Below are 25,258 nucleotides of genomic sequence, written 5' to 3' on the forward strand. Positions count from 1 at the left end.
GATGCATGAGCAACACTCTCTGCTTACACCTTGTTGGGGTTAGGGTTGCTATTGGGTTAAAGATAGGGTAAAATTCAGTTTTCACTATAGGATTAGCATGCAGATGCTGGTATATTGCCAGATTGTTTGTGGCTACCTTAATAAGCTTTATTTAACTATGTTAAAAAAAACTATGCTGAGATTTTTTCAGCCATCAGCCTTCATCCCTTCGTACCAGCAGTCCGCAACCAGGAATTTATCAAATCAATGTCCCCCATCTGCGTGTTAAAACAGATTTCCTTCAACAAGGGGTGTTACTCCTGACGGGTCATAATCTGCCATTTTAAAGCAGGAGGCTGACTTTATTTGATCATCTGCACTTTCTGCGGGATCCCGGAGCAGTCAAGCAAATCGTGGTGACAATGGCAGCCTGATAGCAGATGGTAGACGTTTGATGTTGATAACAGCTTCGTCAAGACCAAAACAAAAAAAAAATAAAATAAGAAGCTTGCGTCCGCCCGGTAATCACAGGACGTCGGCCGTAAAAACTACATGCCAGTTTCCAGGCGAGCCTACACCGCTTGCAAGGAGCTGGAAGTGCACAATACGAGTGATGGTGATGGAAATAAGGGGTTTCCGGAAGAGATTGGCAGGGTCACGGTGCGCAGAGGCAGTACTGACCCACGGCAGCTGAACCGTGCGAACCTCTGTTGTAACGTAACTGAAATGCTACCAATTATCATGGCTTCCTGGCAGATAAATACAAACAGAGTGACAGAACAAAAGCTTTCGGCTCCTCCACCCTCCACCCCCATCACTGCCACTGGTTCTGTATGCTGTAGGCTTCACTGTTACCCCTCAGTTAATAAGTACACAGATTAGCACGAATTGGAAGCAAACAGACAAAAAAAAAAAAAAAACAAAAATCACAGATAGGAAACGGAATGAGGATAGTTTATTAAACCCCGTGGGGAAATTCGCAGACATATATACGCGTGAGAGAAAGCTTGGGGATCACAGTGCAGGATCAGACAGCGTGACGGGGCTTAAGGGCGTTTAGGGCTCAGGGGTCCAACGGCAGCATCGGTACCGGACCCAGGATTCGAACAGGCGACCTCCCGATCACGGGCACAGAGCTCTAACCTGCTGACACTCCCTCTCCAAAAAAGAGGGAGCTTTCGGTCACTGGGGGGGCCGACCTGTCAGCTTGAGAGACGGCCAATTAGGGGGTGGCACTCGCTGAGGGGCATTTGCAGCACAGCCTGGGATGGATGCCTGTCTCCTAGCAGAATGACTGGTCAGGCACCCCTCGCTGTGACACTGACACATTGACAGGCATTTCATCTGCTAAAGGTATCTATACGAGCCTAATTAGACACCCCCCGCCCCCGCCATTTCTTACTGGTTTTCATAGCACAAAGTTGCCTGAGGCCAGTGGGCCATCGCCAGAGCCGAGCAGAAGTTATTCCCGGGCAGAAGTGCTACGCAGTGACGCGTATACATGGCATGTGCAATACGGCGCCCCCTAGTGTCCATCTTCAAAATAAAAACCTTACTTTTATGGAGCTGAAAAATCTGTCCCTTAAGCGTAACGGCCCAGAATACTCTGCTCAAAACCCAAGGGATCAATGTCATACTTAAAAAGTTAATTTAGGAAGAGGTATCGCTGCCTTGTTAAGCACATAACTTCCCCGACGGGTAAAACCACCTTTGATCCATGGAGGGTCCATGACATACTTCAGGTACTTAAAGTATAGTCTTAGCATCTTCAAAGATCATTATAAGCTATATTACAGCTAGAAGAGGAGGCTTGAAAATGATTCAGGTCGCCAAGGCGAATCTGAGGAGAGCAAGAAGGGAATGCGAAGAGAATGCTAAGCAGTGCACACTGCAGCAGCAGGGTTTCCAGCCCACTGGGTGCCGGTCCCCTGAACAAACATCCAGTGGGAACCAGTGGGTGCAGTGAGGAGCCAGCTGCAGAAACCCCCCAAAAAACAAACACACTTCAGAAGAGTGGCCACCGAACATTACACTCATACAAAGGGCATGTATGGAAAGAAACGAAAGGATGTTTTATTAGATGTTTGCAGAAGGATGAGTACAGCGTACAGCAACTCCGGATATAACGGACTTTGGATATAACGGACTGTTCAGTGGGATGGGAAGTTGTATTTTTGTTTTTAGTTTTCTAAACCGGTCCATGAAAATATTGTCGGGGACCATTCCATGCCTCCACACATCTCTTAACACGCCCTCCCCTCCCCTCCCCTCCCCCCGGTCCGCGGAAATGTTAACAGAATAAAACTGAAAAGGCAGTGAAAAAACTGAAAAAACCTGACTGGCAAAAAGGTTGGGGACCGCTGCCATACAGGGTTAGGGTTCTTACGCAAGGACCCAACAATGGTACCGGTCTCCCAGGTCTGGGATTCAAACTGGCAACCTTCAGATGAGAGCCAGAGTGCACCAGGCTGCTGAGCCACACTGGGAGCCACGGCATACCACCCCCCTAACAAGCAACCAAGGAACCTGGAGAATTCTCCGGAAGGCTGCTCCCTTAAAATAAACAACAGTAATTACAGCACATTTCAAAGCAAAGCGCTACAGTAACTGTTACCCCTCCTGCCCCTCTAACACTTTTCTTCACACAAAACTCATAGCAATAAACTAAATCAGAGTTACCACATGCAACCCATAGCATAAACAGGCTATTTCTATCTAGCCCCTTCTCAAAGGAAAATTGAAATCTACCTGCCCCTTTTGTTTTGAGACTAGAGAAAAATGGCACCAGGTGTTTTGGGGACTCCAGGACCACAATTAATGTGCAGAGATATCAGGTTACATCTCTAAGTACTGGCTCAGCGAATGGCTGTTATTGTAAGACGAAAAGCTGTCTGGTTTACATTCGGAAGCAATGGCCTGTATTGTGACGGGGTGGCCCCTACACAGAGACGATGTGGCCCCTACACAGAGACGATGTGGCCCCTACACAGAGACGATGTGGTCCCCTGTTCTGTACGTGCAGGAGATGCTAATGGCAGGGAATTAACATTCAAACGCCGCAGCCGAGCTGCATAGCAAGCAGGCCGTGGCTGGGTTGCTGTTTCAGGCTCCTCGCCAGGGGTGCAGTAGGTTTGGGGGGGGGGGGGGGCAAGCCGCCACCTGTGCTTGAAATGGCCTGGAACTCACAGGTATGCAATAGCAGCACCTCTTTGTTTTTCTCTTCAGAGTACTGACACCTCTCAATATCTGCTGCTACTGAATAACAAGCAGAGTACCGGCACCTGGTACTGAATATCAAGGGGAGTACTGGCACCTAGTACTGAATATCAAGGGGAGTACTGGCACCTAGTACTGAATATCAAGGGGAGTACTGGCACCTAGTACTGAATAACAAGCAGAGTACCGACACCTGATACTGAATAACAAGCGGAGTACCGGAACATAGACCTGAATAACAAGGAGTACAGCCACCTCTTTTGCCCAACTTCAAGCACTGGTTGCCCCCAATCCCATATATTATTAGAATGTCTTGCAAAATAAACTGCCTTGTGTCATGACCTGCGCGTCCGGTCCTCGTGTGCAAGCCACACCCCCTGATCACCCACGTGTGCTTCCCCGATTGTGCGTCTTCTCTTTAATAAATCCCCGTATCCTGCCTGCCTGCCTGATCCTTCCCCGCTTCCTGCCAGATAATCTCACCGCGATCGTAAACACCTTGGCCTTTATTTTCATACACACACCCTTTCCAGCAAATTTCACAGTGGGACCTCCCCCCCCCACTCTGCAAATTTGATCTCAGAGGACCCCTCCCACACACACGCACACTATGCCCCTGCTCCCTGAAGCCCCTCTGTAGCCCTTTCTGCATGCAGGCTGAGCCAATCACATCTGCGGAACCCATGCCTGCCACCACCTCAAAAAGGTTTCCACAACGTTCTCATGACATCCTTTAACAGTTGACCAATGTGATCATAAAACAATAATCCTTTAACATTACAACACCAGTGCAAGCCTGCTATACCGTACCGGAACATTTTACCTGCATGATCCTGGGTGCAGCGTTCCCTTAACACCTTAGTGGTGTGATCCCGGTGCAGCGTTCCCTTAACACCTTAGCGGTGAGCGGTGTGATCCCGGTGCAGCGTTCCCTTAACACCTTAGCGGTGTGATCCCGGTGCAGCGTTCCCTTAACACCTTAGCGGTGTGATCCCGGTGCAGCGTTCCCTTAACACCTTAGCGGTGTGATCCCGGTGCAACGTTCCCTTAACACCTTAGCGGTGTGATCCCGGTGCAGCGTTCCCTTAACACCTTAGCGGTGTGATCCCGGTGCAACGTTCCCTTAACACCTTAGCAGTGTGATCCCGGTGCAACGTTCCCTTAACACCTTAGCGGTGTGATCCCGGTGCAGCGTTCCCTTAACACCTTAGCGGTGTGATCCCGGTGCAGCGTTCCCTTAACACCTTAGCGGTGTGATCCCGGTGCAGCGTTCCCTTAACACCTTAGCGGTGTGATCCCGGTGCAGCGTTCCCTTAACACCTTAACGGTGTGATACCGGTGCAGCGTTCCCTTATCACCTTAGCAGTGTGATCCCGGTGCAGCGTTCCCTTAACACCTTAACGGTGTGATCCCGGTGCAGCAATTCCCTTAACACCTTAGCGGTGTGATCCCGGTGCAGCGTTCCCTTAACACCTTAGCGGTGTGATACCCGTGCAGCGTTCCCTTAACGGTGGTGATCCCCGTGCAGCGTTCCCTTAACACCTTAACGGTGTGATCCCCGTGCAGCGTTCCCTTAACACCTTAGCGGTGTGATCCCCGTGCAACGTTCCCTTAACACCTTAACGGTGTGATCCCGGTGCAGCGTTCCCTTAACACCTTAGCGGTGTGATCCCGGTGCAGCGTTCCCTTAACACCTTAGCGGTGTGATCCCGGTGCAGCGTTCCCTTAACACCTTAGCGGTGTGATCCCGGTGCAGCGTTCCCTTAACACCTTAGCGGTGTGATCCCGGTGCAGCGTTCCCTTAACACCTTAGCGGTGTGATCCCGGTGCAGCGTTCCCTTAACACCTTAGCGGTGTGATCCCCGTGCAGCGTTCCCTTAACACCTTAGCGGTGTGATCCCGGTGCAGCGTTCCCTTAACACCTTAGCGGTGTGATCCCGGTACCACGATGCGCAGCGTGTCCTGTTGTTCCGTCTGCACCGCCTTGGGCTCTTTACAATCTCGGTGCTCAATTAATCCCTTTGTCTTTAATTAAAACAAAAACCAGCCCTTCATTTAAAAATCAAACTACGTGGAGATCACCTGTCATCGGCGCTAAGTGGTAATTACAGGGACCAATTAAATCAAAGCATCCAGGTCCCAGTAGTTCTGCACACGAGGGTACTACCAGCGCTGCCATTCCAGTTCTCCCACTCAGAAAAGAGTCTGTCTCACCTCCCACCAGTGATGGATAAAGTCACTGCTGTATTTAATACGCTCTAATTAGTAGTTTGATTAGTTTCCAAGACATGAGAAGCTGGTTTCCAAGCATTCAATTAAAGCTTATCCAAAGCCTGTTGTATGGGGGGGGGCACTCTTAGCCGATCCCTTCCGGGAGTATTGTAGCATGATCAAATTGGTCCTCATTTAGCAATAGCGTTTTGGTGGCAGGATAAATGGCAGAGAGTGAAGGTGAGGGGAACAGAATCGCCCAGAACTTGATATCCATCACAGCAAGGCGGAACTTCCCAGCTTGGGTCACTGAAGCCCCTTATAGCCCAATAATGCCAACGGAGACAGAACTTGATCAGTACACAAAAACAGGAAAAGTGACATGGAACACGGGACAATGAAGGTCCGGGTCTCTCAACGACAATTCTGCTTATGTTGTAAATGATAAAATTCATGAAAATCTTTTTACATAAAAACCGAGAGAGAGGTCATCGTGCTGTTGTGTTAGGGGTTTTCCAAGACTGGAAATCCATAGTGTAGCATCCAACCCCACCCAACCACATTTGTTTTTTCACCGAACAATAGCAGTCCTGTCTTGTCTCCCAAGAAAAGACCTAACATAACCTAACAAACAAACAACATGATTGAACAGAGACTAATTACCCATAAACACCCTTTGACACATTATGTCTTATCAGTAATTTTGACAAAAACAGACGCATCCGCCGCCCATCAAATCGGCAGTGAGCGAATGGCAGTGATGAGTGTTTATATGCTAAGTTTGACATTTCGATGACAAGCGCAGTGTTTGTTCTAGAGTGAGTGCAGCCCCGTGCATCGGGGGGGGGGTTGGGCGTTTGGGGTGGTTGACACTCAATTCCGTGGTTCAGTTGCGTTCTGAAGACATGGGTTCAATAGATAACAAACACAAGCTCTCAAGAACAACGTGATAGAAGGACACGTTCCTTATTATTTACACACAGCTAATTTGTTGATATAAATCTGGTCAACATGAATTTGGCACAGGTAATGAAATACAAAATTGGCATTGCTACTGAAATACTAAATTGATATCAGTAATGAAATACAAAATTGGTATCGGTAATGAAATACAGAATTGGTATTGGTATTGAAATATGAAATCGGTATTGGTACTGAATTACGAAACTGATATCAGGGTTGGTAATAACGTTGGAGTGACGAGCCACATTAGCCAGGTATCTATCCACGAACCGCAAGGAACGACTTGTCGACGGCTGTTATTTTCAGCTGAGGTTGCTCCCTCCCCCGAATATCTGCTGACATTGGTGTCAATGTCTAGGGCCGCACAGGCACAAGCCCCGCAGATCCTGCTGCCGAGCGTTTTCCAGTAGCAGCCGAGTTCTGAGAAATTTATCCATCCATCCATCCATTTTCCAAACCGCTTATCCTATTGGGTCGCGGGGGGTCCGGAGCCTATCCCGGAATCAATGGGCACGAGGCAGGGAACAACCCAGGATGGGGGGCCAGCCCATCGCAGGGCACACTCACACACCATTCACTCACACATGCACACCTACGGGCAATTCAGCAACTCCAATTAGCCTCAGCATGTTTTTGGACTGTGGGGGGAAACCGGAGTACCCGGAGGAAACCCCACGACAACATGGGGAGAACATGCAAACTCCGCACACATGTGACCCAGGCGGAGACTCGAACCCGGGTCCCAGAGGTGTGAGGCGACAGTGCTAACCACCGCACCACCATGCCGCCCCCTGAGAAATTTAAACGCAAGAAAAATTAAACTGGAAATCCCACCCCCAAAACAATTACGCAAAAATTATAGACCACTCTGTCTGAACTCCCCCTCACTGTCAGGCAGTGTTATCAATACAGCTGTGATACTTCAGCTCTTTGGTGTTGGTGTGTGTGTATGTGTGTGTGTGTGTGTGTTTGTTGGGGGGTGGGCAGAGAGGGACCCAATTAGTATGGGAAAGCTGGAGGAATTTAAACTGAAATGTTGTCATGGAGACCATGACATACCTCCCTGCTGAGGTAAGGGTTTGTACATGCCCCCAGGATGGGCTGCAGAGCAGCAGACCGGCGTGACCAGGATCTGCCAAAGGCATCGAGCTCTCCATCCCTACTGAACTATAACCACGCCACCTGAGGAACATGAGTCATGTGACCTCCTGTAGGCTCCGGCTGCTTCTACATAGAGAGGCCTGTCTATAATTACCCTGAAAAGAAGCTTCTGTTCCCGTCAGGAAGGACGTCGGCCTGCCGGCGAGGCCAGGAACTTCCCACAAACTCAGGTTAAGAGGTACCTCTTAAGCAGGCCAGCTCCGCGATCCAGACGCCAAATCAGATTTCTTGTCCTCACTAATGGATGTGTAATCAGCATTCCCGACGAGCGGGCCACGATACTGGCGCCTGGACGGAACCAGTCGGGGGGGGGGCTGTCCCAACACTAGGCGGAAGCATGTGGAGGCCACACCTCGCAGTGGGAGGCGGAAAGAAAGTGAGGGCAAGGTGAGGAGCCTAGTTTCGGCAGGACGTCCTCCTGTGGGGCAGGTGGGCGTGCCGTTTCCAGGTTACAGTAGCCTCAGATGCAGTAGCACCCAGCATGCAGTCCCTGAAGACCCCTGAGTGAAGCTCTCACAGTGTCGGTTCTGCTTCATTGATGGTCAGAAGTAGCATACCCCCCCACACACACACACACACACACACACACACACAACCCAGCCTGAGGTTCCAGAGCCTCTACGAAGGGGCATAAAAGAGGCGTGTTTGCACTCATGGAGGGTCTGCTGTTCTGCTGCCCCAGGAGAATCCATGTGCCTCCATCCTCTTCCTCTGTTTTTGAGTTTCTGTTTCCGCCTTTGACATTATTTAAAACCCATCATCCCTGTAAACCGCAGGATAACCACCCTGGGCACCAGGGGCAATTCTAGGATTTTTTTAAGGTATGGGGCATAAGAGGGACTAAATTTCATGGCCAATAATATGTTTAGAATCAATGACAGACAGAGGAGTGGGCACTCCATCGACCAATCAGCTTTCAGCTGGGGCCAGTGGCTCTGTGGCCCCGCCCCCAGTGCATCCTCCTTGTAGACTGAAGCAGACCTTCTCCTGGAGCTCCACTCTGCTCCACTCTGAGGTGACTGCCTGTCCATCAGGAACCTCACCGGTGTCTGCAGACTAAAACATCAATGCGATCTCTGCCTTCACTCTCTAAAGCAGGCCTCTCTAAATCTGGTCCTCGATTCCAAATCCAGGACATGTTTTCAGCTCTCCCAGGTACACAGTGTAATAATTACTGATTCTGATTGGGCACAGAGGCTTCACACCTGGCTCACAGATAAAGGAAGGCTGGAAATTTGAGGCTGGAAAAGGCCTCTTATTTGATTCTCATGGAAAATATGAATTACGCCATTCCCATTATCCTGTACATGCAAACAAAAGGAAAACAGGCCTTTCTCTCAGGAAAACCACCATAACATTAAATATTTAAATTAAAAACATATATAATAGATAAAGTGCCAGGCTTATAAAATATTGAAAAACTCCAAAACATGCTTTTAAATAGTACATATTACATTATGCCTTTCATTTCTAATTGTAAATATTCACTCATTAAGGCATAACTACTCTTAAAGAATTTCCGTTCCCGATTACATTCCTGGAAAGTTTCTCCATGCCTCCATCCATCTCTTTATACTGATATTCCAAAGAAAAGGTTAGGGACCCCAAAGAGGAGGGCCAGCTTCCCCACCTGTCTTTCCACTCCAAAGTGGAGAATTTTCAGCCTTGACTCTCCTTAAACCAGACAATGAGACAGCTTGTCTCCAGCAGGGTCCTGACGTCAGACACATGGCATCCTGGGGCTTGGGGGCCACATGATCCACATTGGGCTCTTTGCAGATAAATGCAAACCCCAGGTTCATTCCAACCTGTCACTTCCTGGCTGGAGACATACTTCCTCCTTTTAGGGTTCTTGGACAAATGCTTTGAGAGATACACCTCAGGAGGACACTACAGAGTTTGCCCACTGTGGAGTTTCATCCCCAAGCAGCATTTTGACATTTCATTACCAAGCACAGGACAACCTCCCCAGACACACACACACACACACACACACACACACACACACAAACACACACACTCACGGGTTATATCTTTGTGGGGACTCTATGGGGAAAACCCCGATTCCAACATGATGATCTTAACCCCTATCCAGCCCTAACCTTGACCATAAGGAGCCAAACAGAAAGCAAGTCTTTTGGCATTAGTTTTTGATTACATTTACAGATGTTTGTGGGGACCTGAAAAATGGTCTCCACGATGTAATATACACATAATCCACATACACACAAATACACAAACACCCGCAGAAACAGACACTCACACAGAGGAGCAGCACATCTACAGAGGAACTGAGGAAAGTTTGGGGCTTGACTGTTTTTAAAAATTGCCCTTTTTTCCTGGGGGGGGGTCAACAATATCAATGAACCAAACGCAACCTGAGAAAACTTATGGGGGGGGGGGGGGGGGCAGGAATCACAGACAAGCGAAGGGAGAAAATCGAGTCTTCATTGAGGGGATGGGATTAACCCTCCTCGTACACGAGATGGGGGCTGGCAGCCTCATCCCTCCTGCCCCCCCCTCCCCCCCCAAACCTAAGGGACACACCAGGAAAAACGGCCATGCCCGCAACACCTGACTGTCCTCCCCCCTGGGTGTTCAGAGGGCACCTGTTTCACACCAGCCTCCCCCACAGACACCACAACAAGCGATAAAACTGCAGCAGACAGGAGTTTCACTAATGTCCAGGCATCTTCACCTGTGGTGGGGGGGGGGTTAAGGTATGGCCCTGTCAATCACAGCAGCGGGAACCGGCCCCACGCAGCTAGCATGAAAGTGTAATCAGAGGCGTAATTTTCTTTAGACGTTTCTCAGATCAGGGAAGGAGATGGGGGTGGGGGGGTGAGGAGGTGGGGGGTGCAGAAAACTGTGCAATCAAATCAACACGGTAATAAAAGCAGAGTCCCGGGTGGGTAACGTCCCTTGGAATTACCCTCGTAGATCGAGTCAGGAAACGACAGAGGCGGCCGTCGTGCGTTTAACTGATTGAGCGAGAGGAGAGGGAATCACGGCGTCTGCGAGCCAGAACATCACTGGCAGTGCTGGTTTGTTTGTTTCCAAGGGGGGGCTTTGGGGGGGAGGGCGGGATAAATTAAACCGAGCTAATTTATTCACACGACCCCTGAAAATCCGTCTCCATGTTTATCATTAAAGCGGATGTTTCATTTGGCATTCCGGGGATCGCACCGTAGTCCTGACCCACTTCCCCCTCACGGGGTGGGATGCCTTCGCTGTGGCCTTCCGGAAATATCCGGGTCTACCCACTTTTTCCTCTTGGGATGGAGGGGGCCTGCTGAAAACGGAGCTGTTCTCTCCGAAAAGGGCCGACGCCGATGGTAATGACGTTCTCCTCTGGGGTCTGTAAATAACCTGCACGGCACCTTTATTTACTTGCGAATGAGCCGTAAAATTAAAATGGAACTAAATAAAACAACATTTTCAGTGATATCACCACCCACCCAAGACCATCCCCCATCCTTTCAATAGTAAAAACACATGATGTAGAGTCATTCCCCAAGGAACCAACTCGCCTGTAACATTAGAGTTCTAATGCGATTAAAGCTGGAATGATAACCCCACCCATCCCGTTTGGTTTAGTCTGCCCCTTTCACCCAAACACGCACGTCCGTAATTACTACCACAACATTCACGGTGAAGTGAGTCAGCATTCTCTCCAAAGTGCAACGACGGTTCCACATGAGGGATTGGACCCCACAACCCGGCCGTCAGGAACCTCAGTGTTACACGGCGTGTACGTACAAGCAGGAAGTGGCACCGAGCCTAACTGCCATTTTAAAAGTGCACCGCTTGTAGGAATCCACCACACGGCTCAAAAAAACTGTTATTAAAGACATGAGGTGCAGCACGGCATGAAGCTGACAGTTACGGGGTCAGAGGTCAGAGGTCACCGAAAAGCAGGAGACAGGCGTAATAAACGTGGACGGGGCCGCCCTCCGCCTCCTTCTCAGTAGCTCTGATATCCATCAGTAGGTCACAGGTTCAAGGTGATGAGGGCGATGAGGTATGACTCCACTCAGGCCCACCAGCGAGACCCCTGCTGTCCACTGCGACACAGTTAAACGTCTGTCCTCACAGGCCACTGATAGTGGCATGGAACACAAAACAGGAAGTAGAAAGGGGCCATGGGGGGAGTTGTTTGCCTATCACCAGCAAACCCTGTATCCCTTTCATCACCCCCCCAAAGAACACCGCAGGACTCCGCTGTTACCCAAGCCGCTCATTATGGGGACTGCAGACCTCAAAGAAACGTACAAGCGGAGCGAGTTCCGTATCAGGTCCCGCGCAGAGGTCTGTTAATGCCAGGAAAGTCAGCATCAGACTGACACTGCCAATGGAATCAGGAATGTCAGCAAGGGGACAGATGGGAATCCCGAGAATTACCCGGAGGGGGGGGCTTACCGTGCTCATGTCCAGTACCGTCTCCACCCACTCCTTGGCCTCCTCGAACTCCTCGTTCAGGCCCATGATGTAGAGAGTGTCCAGTGAATCCACGATGCTGGCTCCCCTCAGCCCACCTGCGGGACACAAACCATGCATGGCATTTTCCTCATGGTTGGGTAAAAGCCCCCCCCCATCTCAAAGCATTCCTCATTAGCTGTAAAGTGCAAAGGTGTGGATGATCATTACCCAGCTGGCGTCAGGCCGGCGACTCAGCACCATGAACATGACCAGCCGCATCCAAATTCTCGCAACATGCAGAATGAGTGTTTTCCTCCATTAAGGGGCCGCATTTAGATGCACTTAATTTGAAGTTATTATATTCCCCACACAAGCTTAATGAGAAATGTTCCAAAGCCTTTATTAAATCTCGCAGCCTTTAAATGGGTTGTTATTTATTTTATTTTATTTTTTTTTATGAAATGTGCACACGCGGCTGAAACGAGTTATAAGAACAGAAAAAGGACGGGGGGGGGGGGGGGGGGGGGGGGGGTTGTTAGGGAGCCGTCCTGCTCCTCCTGGAGATGCCCTGACCGTTTCCCATTTGGCTGTGAAGCTGATCACCTGGACAATAGCCACCCCTGCCTACACGTTCCCTCTCTCTCTCCTTTACCTCTCCTGCTATGACCCTCCACACCACCAGCCTGCCCACCCCCCTTATCACACACTCCCCTTTCTGCTGCCCTCACTCCCCTCTGCCTTTCATCACCCTGACAGTAGGGGGCACCGTTGAGCCCAAACTCACTTTGCATGCTGCCAGTTGTTTCAGCTCCTATTTCCCATCAACACTGTGCAGACAGACTCCCGGTTCAATAACGGTGCCGTTTTCCTGCATTTTTTTCAGACGCCTCCCCCCAAAGACCAAAATCACACGGCTTCACCCCAACATTCAGCCGGTAGCCCCCCCCCACACACACACTCTCATCTATATGCCACATTTTTTGCTGTGTTGCTATTTGCAGACATAAGAAAAGGCAGCAGAGAGTCGGGGACACGGCAGAGGCCCCAGGATCGCTGGAGCACGAATTCCCAACGGAAACAGGACTGAAGCGAGGCGTGATTTATGGCCGGGATGAGAGAAGGGGCAGATCAATCAATCATGTACACCCAAAGCCCATCCACAAGCGCACTATTAAAGGTGCCTTATTTATTTCAGAGGCTGACAGCGACAGCCCATAGCCTTAGGCAGGGAGGGGGGCAAGGGGGCATGCTTTGTAGGTATCATAAATAAAGCCGGTCCGATGAATCTGCTTTGGAGGGAGTTAATATGCTACTCAATACTCCCTGCGACTCAAATCAAACTTGGGAATTAAAAGTCCAATCAGAGACAGGGGAAAGAACAGCAGGACAGACGCCGGACACTGGCGGGGGGTCAGATCAGGGATGGCAGTTCTGCGCCCACCGGCTTTTCGGAGTTTTTCCGGGTATGTTGACATTTGGAGACATGGATGTACGGAATTAACATGGTGTCGCGTCCTGATTTTCCATCGACTTTACTGTAATTCCCGCAATTACGCGCTAAACACTTCTTTTTGTGTTCATTTTGCTCAAATACAGACATGAGGTACAACATGTAATCCCCTAATTGGATTTGTCTGGCCACGGTAGCGCTGCAAAGGTGGAGGGTTGGACCGTTAAAGCAGCTCATCATCGGGTCCCTGAACCACATGTTTGCCCCCAGCTGCCTCCCCCTGGCCTGCTTCGCTCCAGCATGGACACAGAACAATCACCTTCAGAGCCAAAGCTCCCAAACAACCGGCAAGCAGCTCGTTTACTTTCTGGTGGTCTGTGCCTCAGTGAGTTAGGCCTCTGTGCCTGTGATTGGTTGTTGGTTTGAATCCCTTCCTTGGCAGAACGGTCACGGATCCATTAGACCCTACAGCAAAGACCCTAACCTCCCCACCCCCTCCCCAAAATGCTCCAAGTATGCTGGATAAATGACTTGACCCGGTGCTCGGACCCCAAGCTTCACACGCAACGTCTTAAGCAAAAATAAGCATTCAAATGTACCTGTGAAAATGGCAATTAAAAGCATCATTTCATTTCATTTGTTATACCAATTTAGACGAGCGGATAGTAGCCACAGTGTCGGGCTGGTGTGCGTGACGGTGCAGGAGTTGGACATACACTGTGACACAGAGTTCTTCTTCTACACACACACAATGTGCATCTGTGTGTGTGCGTGTGTGTGTGTGCGTGTGTGTGTGTGCGTGTGTGTGTGTGCGTGTGCGTATGTGCGTCCATGGTGTTCATTCATCACACCTGTCACAGCAGTCTGCGGGCCCCGGAGATGCTTCTCTATAGTTTAATCACCGAGATCACACACTCACGCACACACCCAACAGAGGATTATTGAGTGCGACGCGAGTGATGTAGCGAGATGTCCTGGATCATAGTAATCCTGAGAGGTATCCTGCACCTCATATCTACACGGGTCTGCATTTCAAAGGTACATTTAAAGACTATCTACAGGAATTCAGGCCTGTAGCTGTATTCATGACAGCTTCTGACACTTCGGAAGGTCCCATTGGGTCTTCGCGGTCTTCTAGGGAGCAGGAAAGCAGTGACCTCTCCAATCCAGCAGCCAGCCTCGCGCATGGACCATCTGCAGGACACGACCCTGTCAGTGACAGCTGGAGGGATCCCAGATAGTGGTCGCATCAGAGGCTAACGTTCCACTTAATGTCTGATGTTCATTTACCCCCATCGCGTTTCCTCTGATTCAACACACCTCTCTCGATCACACACACATTTTATAAGTCCTGCAGCTGTCAGCATACTGACACAGAATGATAAGTACTGACGGATACACCACGGTAAGTACTGACAGATACACAAAGTCAGTACTGACGGATACAGCACGGTATGTACTGATAGATACACAATGTTTAGTTGTGACAGATACCCCACAATAAGCACTGACAGAAAACCATGGGAAGTACTGATAGGGATACAGAATGACAAGTACTGACAGAAACACAATGGTAAGTACTGACAGAAACACAATGGTAAGTACTGACAGATACAGTACAATAAGTACTGAGAGATATATCATGTTAGGTGCTTAAAGATATACAACAGTAAGTACTGAAAGATCTAGAATGATAAAGAGTGATACAGACATGGTCAACTTCAGCTTCAGGTATCATTCGGTTAAGCATGGATAATATAATGGCAATACGGTAAATTTCAATGAAATTTATACCCCCCCCCCCTGCCCCGACCCCCCGCTAGTATAATATCTGTATGGTATGGCAGTATGAAAAATTAGCTACTGGCCAAGCCTCTTTTAGTAATTTAGGGCTATTTCCATAGAAATAACCTTATATTTTTAGAGAAGCGTAACTATGGCTGATTCTGATCAATCATGCAAACATCTGTCAGGCGCAACAAAACTCTAAAACTTAGAACAAATTGCATTATTTGGTCTTTCTGTGATGTGTGTCACTCTTTACCGTAGCTAAATGCCATATAAGGGAGCCTCTAACACAAAAATGTTCTGAGGCAGAACAAAAAAATGATTGGTTCAGAGAGACAACCAATCAGATTGTAGAGGAGGTGGACCTAAGCAACCCATTTTTTGCTCTCTGCACATGAGAAAATTGGAGGACGGCTGTCTTGGTGGACCTACTGCCTTATTCTTTCGTTAAAAAACTATTGCCTGACGCAGCTAGAACCAGCACCGGGGTTCATGAATGTCCCAGGCCCTCGTTTAAAAGCCTCCATACCCCACACCCCTTTGGCCAGTAAGCCCTGGTCAGTTAGTGTTAGCATTAGCATTGCAGAAATGCTTTGCTCTCGGAACCGGAATGTTCTAAACGCTCGCGGAGAAAACACTCGGCAACAATAACCCTGTGTAAAGAAGCAGCTTTTCTCTGCCACAGGAGGGCGTACTATTCACGCTGCAGTGTGCTCTAAGAGCCATCGTCAGCTGCTGCGTCTCCCTACAAAGGCTGGGTTTGCCCCAAACTCTCCACAGCCAGCGTGAGGTAGCGGGATGGAGCGGCAGGGGAACGGAGGAGTGGCAGGGAGACAGAGCAGCAGGGAGACGGAGGGGGGCTGGAACGGCAGGGAGACAGAGCAGGCCCAACCCCCCACCCCCGGAGGCCCCTCGGCTGGCTCAGGACCTTCTCGCCGCCTGCGGTCCACTTCATCTTGGCAGGGGAGGTGCTGCTTCACTGTCGGGGGTACGGGTGTTAATTGCTTCTTACTGATGAGGAGGAAACTTCTCCAGAAAGTTCCCTGCTGGCCCCCCATGATAGTAAACGATGCACCATGTGGTGGCGGGATAAAGAAAGGGAGGGGGCTTTCACCCCAGAAGTGCTTGATTTAACTTTTCAAAGCACTGCTCTGTAAAACTTATTGAGCTGTGTCCATTCTGGGGCGGAGGGGGGTTGGGGATGCAGGCCCAGTGGATGGGAGGAGTTCCCTCCTGGATGGCTCTGCTCACCCCATCCAGCAGTTCCACTCAGTCCTGCTGAGTAACCCCTGATGTCTCACTGAAAGTCACCCCCCCCACAGAAACACAGACAGGCATCCGGATGAGATATTTCCGGGTGTTTGAATTCCCCATCTCCCAGCCAGGTGAGATGCATCACAACAAGAGCGCCAAGAATAGTAAGTCTGATTGCCTGCTTCCCCACTCCGGTAATTATGTGCCCAGCACTAAATTGCAGGGTGGAGGGGGCGCAAACAGATGCAGTGCACTGGAGACAGGACAGTGCAGCTGGTCCAAATGAAACAGGAAGAAGAGCGGCTCACTGGACACAGACGCTGCTGCATCTGCGGATGCAAACGGCCTCAGACACGCAGCCAAAGCGCGAGACAATGGCCATCGGGGTCTCCTGCTTTTAATTATTCCTTTGTTTGTTTGCTGGGGGTGGGTGGGTGAGGGGGGGCCTTCACTCTACGCAGATTCGTATGCAGAACCACAGACGTGGACAGTAGGGCTTGGTTCGGCCGGGACAAACAGAACATGACTGCAGGCGCACGGGACAATGGAACGGGGATTTTATTCGGGGGTGGGGGAAAAGAAAAGGAAGAAGAGCTTGATCATAGGGGACAGACAGGGAACGCTGGGGGGGGGGCACTGGGGGCCGTGGCCAGGGAACTTTAGGAGCATCATTAGAGGGATGCCTGTGACTCAGTGAGGACGGGAAGCTCCATTGGGGGGCACAGCTGTGGGCGGGGCACGCGGGGAGATGCCCCCCCCCCTATCCAGCATGTCCTCCCAATGTGCCTCCTGCCACGCTCTGATCCACCTGAGCCCCTGGTAAATTTCCTGCAGCAAACACATGGGCCTGGGTGTCCATTTCGGGGGGGGGGGGCAACCCAGAGCCCTCGTCTCTGTACCCCCCAGAATAGAAAAATCTGATAGTGTTCTAAAGCCTCAGCCTCAGCTGTCAGTCAGCCTATTCTACTTCCCCCTCACACATCCATGATTTTAGAGGCAGTCGATCGCCCCCCCACCCATACTGTTTTCCATGTCCCCAGGTCTGGGCTACACCTATCCCTGCTTCTCGAACCGTGAACCTGACGGCCTTGACAGCTCAGCTCCGCCTCTCGTCACTTGAATAATGTAACATCGCCTTCCTCGGAGTCGGATGGTCGGGAGGTATGGCACCAACATGGGAGAGTGTGTCACACATTCCCAGCATTCCCAGCAAGTTCAGTGCTTATGGCTGGGTCACCCCAACCAATCAGCGAATCACAGTAAATTACAGACGTGCGACATTCCCGAGCCCCTCCCCGCAATGCAGAGTCTGGGACTATCTGCCACGGCTGCCACAAGGACCGGGGGGGGGATAACCATGATCGTTGCTGACTCTGAGCCTAATCAGCAGTTAGCCCGCGGTTAGCAGCCTGCCTGCCGTTTAATGGCTTTTCAGTACCGGTGACTGTGATGATCTAGAAGTTTCCGATCTGCGTGGTAGGGAGGTTACGTAAGGGCCCGATCTCGCATTCGGCTCGCGTGCGGAGAGCTGCTTGTTACGGCTGACAGTAATTCGACCCGTTTGCTGCCGCACGATTCGCAAATTACGAATCCGCTGACAGCCCTTATTCATTCATATCGGCGGCCGCTGCATCCTCCATCTCGCCCCATCGGCTTCCGAGAAACAATTTCGCCGACTGAAGTTGTTAACGCGATAGGAAGTGGGCTGGGGGAGTGCCCCGTAATCGGGGTCAGTGCGAAGACGTCTGCCTCACGCCGGCTCTGCAGATAAACGTGAAAGAACACCTGCCAGTTCGAGAACTCGACACCATCTGAAATGTGGCACGGCCATTAATTACTCCCTCATCATAAAGCGAGGGGCTCCCAGAGCTCATAGCGCCACCTAGCCTGCACTGCCGTACTGCAGGGGCCCCACCTACGAAATATAAAAGATCAAATATTACTAAGACACCAGTGTATGTAAGCAAGGTAGAGGCTAGTGAACAGGGTAATAGCCCCCTCTAACGCTGTAGTCATTAGTCCATGTGGGAATTTTAGACACGCTCCCTAACGTCTGATTGGACGAGCAGTTATTGATGCTGTGAGACATTTGTCGAAACTCCCCAACTCAAAGCAGTTAATAACACCCCCCCCCCCACATCACACATTCTTCCTGTAGCTCACGCTTCTCCTCTATGCCCTCTTCCTTGGCACCTCTTCTCACCGCTCCTCGTCAGATCTGTGGCTCATTCTCTGATGGGAATGGGTCAATGTAAGAGAATCCATTCAATATTTATTAGTTTTATACCCCCCCCCCAAACAAAAAACACCTCCCTCACAGAAGAGAGATAACATGAGTTAGTTTTGCTAAACCCTCACATGTTCCCATCTGCACCTCAGTCCTTCTCCCTAATCACAGATCTGCTGAAAAAGCAGCCATGTGATTCTCCAACTGTCCCACAGGAAGGGGGGTGAGGGGTAAAGGACACCCCCCGTATGGGCGGATCCACGCCAGGTTTGACGGAGCCCGAATGCACCACGGTCCCGAGCCATGGTGGACAGATACCATGTCCCTCTCAAATGACCAGAGCCCGCCCACCGTAGCACCACATCATCTGATTGGTCAACTTTTAACGCCAATCAGAATTCTGCTATCTAATGATGCATTACTGTCCTGCATAAGGTCTCTCAGTCCGGGACCCTGGATGACCAGCTTAGTGCTGCTGTGGCAACAGTGACAAAAGCCTGTGTGGTAGCAGGCTGGCAAATTTCCGCCAGCTTCTCGGAACAGCTGTGTCTCACAAACATTGAAACCTGGGTGGGGGGTGCATTTATTTACCCACCCTCTCTGGTTTTTCCTACCCAGTTCCCCAAAATCCTATACATGAAACTATACTACCACCAACTTTTAGTGTTTTGCATGACCATACACCAGGGGGAACAACATTTGATGTAGTTCTATCACCGGGTGTGTGTGTGTGGGGGGGGGGTGGTACTGCTGTATCCAATCCCAGAGATGCAAGCGGTATCTAACTCCAAAGATGGTGATTATGGATTCCAAATCCCCTTGCTGAGCCCCTCAGCGCGTACAAGCGCCCAAAGGCAGCAGCACGGCCTGTCAGCTCCCCGTGCAGCGCCATCGCCTGAGGGTTCGCCAGCTGCAAGCATCCTGGGACTTGAACCAGCAACCTCTGGCCGTGAGCCCAGCAGAGGGAGCCGTTTCAACAGGAAGTCTTTGGGATACACGCCAGGCAGGAGGGTTTCGCAGATCCTGTGTGAGTCTCAGCATGGTGCCCGAAGACATGAAGACTGGGCCTGAACCCTATTTAATATAGTCATGCTCATGCCCCCACCCCCCTCCCCCAACAAATGATCATTAACACACACCTAAATGATAATTAAGACGCGTCTCTGTAATCCCTTGTATTACTGAGCTTGCCCGCATTCCATGCAACCTGTGGCCGCTTGCTGCGGCTGCATCCCTGCCTGCGCCCTCACTTTCCCCACTATGTTTGACAGATACTTCATCATCAGTATGCTGGAGGGATGCAGCGGTAAGGGGCGTGGGGGCGGAGCTGGGTTAGGGGTCACAGCGCCACTCAGACGAGGGCCAAGTTTCCGTGCAGCCTGGGGGAGAGATAATGGGTGAAAGAGAGAGAAGGAAAAAAGCTGGTGGACGGAGATGGGATGCAACCCATGACGCAAAACTGCTGGAGCGCCCCCTGTTGGCAGCCCTAATAATTAAAAAAAAATTTTTTTTTTAACTGCAGTTTTCGGCCCAGGCGACCTTTGACCTTCTGCATCATCAGGGAGGAGCTACAGAGCTCGTCTACGCAAGTGAGGGGGGGGGGCTGGAGTTTATCCAGATGCTGTCAGAGCTGACAGGATGTGGTGGGACTGATCTGGGAGCAGCACTGCTTAGCGGCTGGCAAAGCTAGCAGGTTTAGCAGGGGGATGTTTATCCAGCCAGTGTGGGGGGGGGGGGGGGGGGTTTAACAGGCCTTTCAGTTGTTTTGTCATTTACCTCATCCTGTTAAAAAAGATGTGTGGTGCTGGGGTGGGTGGGGGGGGGGACAAGGGCAACCTTCCCATTTAAAAGAGAAAGGCTGCCAGGAAGGACGCAAACAGGAGAGTCCTGTCCACCCCCCCCCGCCCCATCCAAGCCATACAGACAAAGCGGACTGAGTGGCTGGTGGGGCCAGGCACTGAAGAGATCCACCATGCCCCCCCCCCCGCCATCAACAGCGGTCGCAGTCAAACAGCCGACCAACCGCCCGGCTTCTGTCAGAAACTTCCCAGGCGTCCCACACCGCGAACGTTTGGCTCGTTAACAAAAGTTCATTATATTCCTGCCATTAACAGAAGCTGCTCTGTTTCCTCCATGACACAACTGGAGCTGGCAGTGCGACAGATTCTCTTAACGATCAGGGTGGAGTCTGGAGGAGGTCTTCAGGAGGCTGAAGCTTTTGTCAAGGTTTTTAACTGAGTAAGTACGCTCCTGAAGCCTTGACACGCTAAACACGGGTCGTAACACGCATGTAATGTGTTGCAATAACATCAAAAATGAGCACTGTGTTATGTTAGCTGGGAGGTGGCTCCTCCCCAGGGCTTAGTGCTTAAGCCCAGGTGGGCGGGGGCCAGGGGCGGGGCCAACATAATTCTTGTTCATGTAGCTTAATAGCGATCATTTATGCAGCCTTTTCAGCAAAAAGGAGCACAGAAGTGGAAACAGAGAGTTTTTAACTGAGTGCAGCCTTGTAGCACCTGAAAGCGCAGCATGCAAGACGCTGCTCTGTGGCGTGACAAGTAGAGCGTCACACTAATGTACAAAGTTGTGGGGTTTGGAGCCCACAGAAAAATACTGTGACCCTTCCCTCTACTGTAATTCACTTTGGGCAAAAGCATCAGATAAAACAGACTCTCTGTCAGGGCTTCTGCACCTCAAATGTGGTCCTGATGCTACGTTGCCTGCAATCCCATGAGTCCCTGGTATGTATGCTCCACTTTTTCCTTTACATGCAATAAAAACAGCCCTTCCAGTGCGGTGCGTTATTTTGCATTAAGATAACATGAGATCAAGACCAGCTGGATAACTTCAGTCCTCTTGACTACTATAGACTATAGAAACGGTGCGGAAACACAGTGCATGATGGGAAATAGCATCACCACATGCAACCATCGGGAAGAGTGAGACACAGCAGGACATGGGATTTCGCCACGATGAACGGAAGAGCGTTTCAAAGGACAGGAGCCAATCAGGCGAAGCTTCCCCCCCCCACTGCTGCTCTGTAGATCTACAGTCTCAGACATCAAACATCAACATGGAGGAACAATAGTCTGAAGTCAACTCGTGCGATGAAAAACCAGAAAATGATGGAAAAATGCATGGGAACGTTAAATATTCTCAGACGCCACCCGACTCTAAGCGCCTTCTGAACACTTGACTTCCTCTGGCGGCTGTTCGACTTGCACGCGCGTCGTTTTTCCACCCAGAGCAGCTGCTTGGTTTTTCCTGAGGGGTCAGCCGGTAATTTTAAAACACGTAAAATGTAAAAAAAAACAGAGGTGCCCTTCAAGGAACCCTGCCACGTCAGCGCACCACTTAACAGAGCCTCCTTATTGGTCACACCCCAAATCCCACCCCTCAAATCAGACTGACGGGTGTGCAGACCAATCACAGCTAAGAATCAAAACCAGCTGGTCTTCGGGTCATTAGCATGCAGAACACATAGCGTGTGGTTGATGGCTTGTAATTCTTCTCTGTTTCCTCCTGTCTATCACGTTTACACTCATCGTGGCAGGTTTGGACTGCGTTTCCTTAATCCTGCCCATCTGCGGTCCTCCTGACCTGTGGCATGGTCACAGGATCTCGTGAGGTATCTTCAAAGATGATAGACCGGAGCTAATAAAAGCTCCCCAACCACCCCCCCAGCAAATGGCAGCCTCTGCTTCTTTTGCCAAAATGTCTCACCGAAAACGACATCGGGGAAAAACAAGAGGGTAATTTTAAAAAGTCATTAAGAGGCCGCGTGACGGCAGGATGCTGAATCATTTCTGGCTGCCGGCGTCAGAGCGACGCCGGATGGAGCTGGCAGAGCGCAGTGTGACCGCGGGCACGCTCCTGCTCGCCGACGCGCCTCAGGCCCGGGCAGGAGACGGCGGGCAGAACATGTCACAAGACACAGTTAAAAACATCGCCGGAGGCTGGCGGATGTAGGGAAACCGTGACATCAGGCATGGGATCAGCGCGCACCTCTGACACTGTGCTCTCAGGCTGAGAGACGGCAAACGATACAAGGAGGACTGAGAGAGTGAAGAGATGAGGGGGCCACTTATGGGTGTGTGTGTGTGTGTGTGTGGGGGGGGGGGGGGGGGGTGCGTCAACTGATAGTGATTAACGAGGCTGCCGCCGAGCCAGAAGTAGGGTCACCGGTGCCGGTGACTGTACAGACGCACACCCACGCACGCACCCACACGCACACCCACTCGCACACGCACACGCACACCACATGTTAATATGCTCTAGTCACCCGCAGGGCACCTGCTGCCCTTTAACCTCCGTATCTGGTTGATAATTTTGTCGCTGAAAGGACAGACAGACAGGAAGTGCGACGTGGTGAGTAAGAGATGGAGAGGTGGAGAGAGGCAAAAAACGGAGGGGTGGGTACAAACATGGAGAGACGGGCAGCAGGTGCAGTCAGCGGGGGGGGGGGGGGGGGGGTTGTAAAGAGAGCGTGAAAAACAGAACAAAGCCAATGTTCCCAGAATTCCACCAAGAGCCTGGACTGGGCCTTCCAAGAGACTCCAGGCACGTCTGAGCGGTCCAACAAGTTTGTCAAACACCGATTTCATCTCCACGCACCTCTGTTTACCCCCAGATTAGACGACGAAACACGGCATCCAATTCACACCTGGCTTGCTGTGGGGGACGTCATGGCTGAATCCTGAGTATGCAGAACAAGCCCACGGTCAGGCTGAGAGCACTATATCGCCAAATGCACATTAGAGAAATAATTTAACTGCAAGAAAATAGAAAAAAAAAACCTTCTTATCAGATTAGTGATATTGGCAGAGAGTGGCGGTCGGCTCCTCAGGGGTTTTGAAAGAGGAAATGACTTCAAAGGTTCTGGGAGAGACAGTGAAATGAACGCCGCGGTACCCCGATGCGTCTTGTTCGGCTGCTAATTGCGTCCCTCTGATAACAGGCCAATTAAATGATAAACGCTGATACTCGCCCAACAAGCCGGCGACCTCTGGCCTACCGGGGATCCTGGCGATTGCTCATCTATCACCCAAACCATCTCCGTAAAGTTTCTTTGAACAGCTCTGACATTAACCCTAAACGTACCTGTAGGGGGCGCTGTGTGCGGCACACCCCACCTTAAAAGCTTTTGTCTCAAATGAGCAGCTCCGATTTGACTAGCGTATTCATACCTTCTTCACGTTCCAAACTTTTTAACAATTAAATAATCGTTAATAATTTCAGATAATGAATGCGGATCGCTTTCGTAACACAAAGGTATCTTATCCTTCCTGCAGGAAATGTTTAATGCACAAATTCAGCCGAAGGCTAATGAGGAAATAAGGCGAGGAGCGCAGACTCCTTCGCTTTCGCGCGATTCCGATCGCACACCCTCAGTCACCGACGGTATCAAGACTAATTAGCTGCGAGCTCAGCTGGAACAAAGGACAAGGTACAAATTAGGCCTCCAGGACAAGGAATATAAAAATATAAAATGGCTACACTTTCTCACACCGACTACATCAAATCTTCCTAAGACTGGGGTTCTCAGACTGGCTCAATTTGGTCGGCCGATCGATGCAACAACCACGGACCGCAAACTCTGGAGACGCCAAACTTTTATTTAACTGTCTAATTAACTTCCTTTCATTTTAATTTCGCCGAACGATACAGCATCGCCTCAGTCACCAACGTCCCCATAAGTTCCACGCCATTCCCATTATGCCCCGAAGTTTGTAAGACCCCAGATTTATTTCCGAAAGTCGGGGGGAAGGCAGATTTCAAAGAGCAATTAAAAGCTAGAAAGGTCAGCCTCATCACAGATAGGAACAGCAGACCGGAAAGAGCTGGCAAACGCCGATAGCCGGAGGCGTTTACGACGTCTCTGCCGTCCTCATTAAAACCTGATCCCACTTTATCATCAGCGTTATTAAACTGGTCTGTGTGGGTGGTGGAATCCAATGGGCAAAACACACCAAGCCCCCCCCCCCCACAAGCTCAAGACCTCACACCCCCATTTCACCAAGCCTGCTCCAATTACATCCAATGCCGTCTCGAGTAAGTCCTGGCCGACTACAGCGAGTCCGCAAACGTGTAAGCGGACCAGAACCTCAATGGGAAGGATGGATTATAGCAGAATGAGGGCCTTCGTCTTCTTTGGTGTCTAATTCGAGTTGTACGCTGGTGGGAATGTGTCTGTTGATGGTACGACACCAGGGGAGCTGGGAGAGGAGTCAGAAGCTGGTGATGAACTACTGCAGTGATTGTACCCCCCGACACAGAGACATGCACACATCATACGGACGTCACTCACCGAACATGCTCCCTGTGTGCCCATTCCTGGTCAGGGGCTGAAGCTCGTTCTTGCCCCAGGCGTAACGCCGGTAGTTGTCCCAAGCGAACTTCATCATCTGGAACACAAGGGGGGGGGCAGTGGAGACCGCTTAGCTAGAGGTATGACAATCAGCACAGTCCCCCCAAGTAGCCACAAGGGGGCAGAGTCACGAAGGAATGGCACCCTGATGATGCCGTGCTGACATGTTCAACGGAACCGGATCGTTCCAAACACCCACAATGAAATCAGTTGCGGTCACAGT

The 25,258-nt window shown here is 50.6% G+C and overlaps 1 protein-coding gene across 1 annotated transcript in view; it reads right to left on the bottom strand.

The window, feature by feature from the left end:
* LOC125727856 (mannosyl-oligosaccharide 1,2-alpha-mannosidase IC) overlaps nucleotides 1-25,072 on the bottom strand; it is a 56,783-nt gene extending 31,711 nt beyond the window's left edge. Inside the window, exons 1-2 of the mRNA XM_049004835.1 lie at nucleotides 24,976-25,072; nucleotides 11,950-12,065 (exon numbers count right to left, since the gene is read on the bottom strand). Of these exons, the coding sequence (XP_048860792.1) occupies nucleotides 11,950-12,065; nucleotides 24,976-25,072 (213 nt within the window). The remainder of the gene's footprint in view (nucleotides 1-11,949; nucleotides 12,066-24,975) is intronic.
* Between the last annotated feature and the right edge of the window lie 186 nt (nucleotides 25,073-25,258).

Source organism: Brienomyrus brachyistius, unplaced genomic scaffold (assembly GCF_023856365.1).
Source record: "Brienomyrus brachyistius isolate T26 unplaced genomic scaffold, BBRACH_0.4 scaffold121, whole genome shotgun sequence".
Classification (NCBI taxonomy): domain Eukaryota; kingdom Metazoa; phylum Chordata; class Actinopteri; order Osteoglossiformes; family Mormyridae; genus Brienomyrus; species Brienomyrus brachyistius.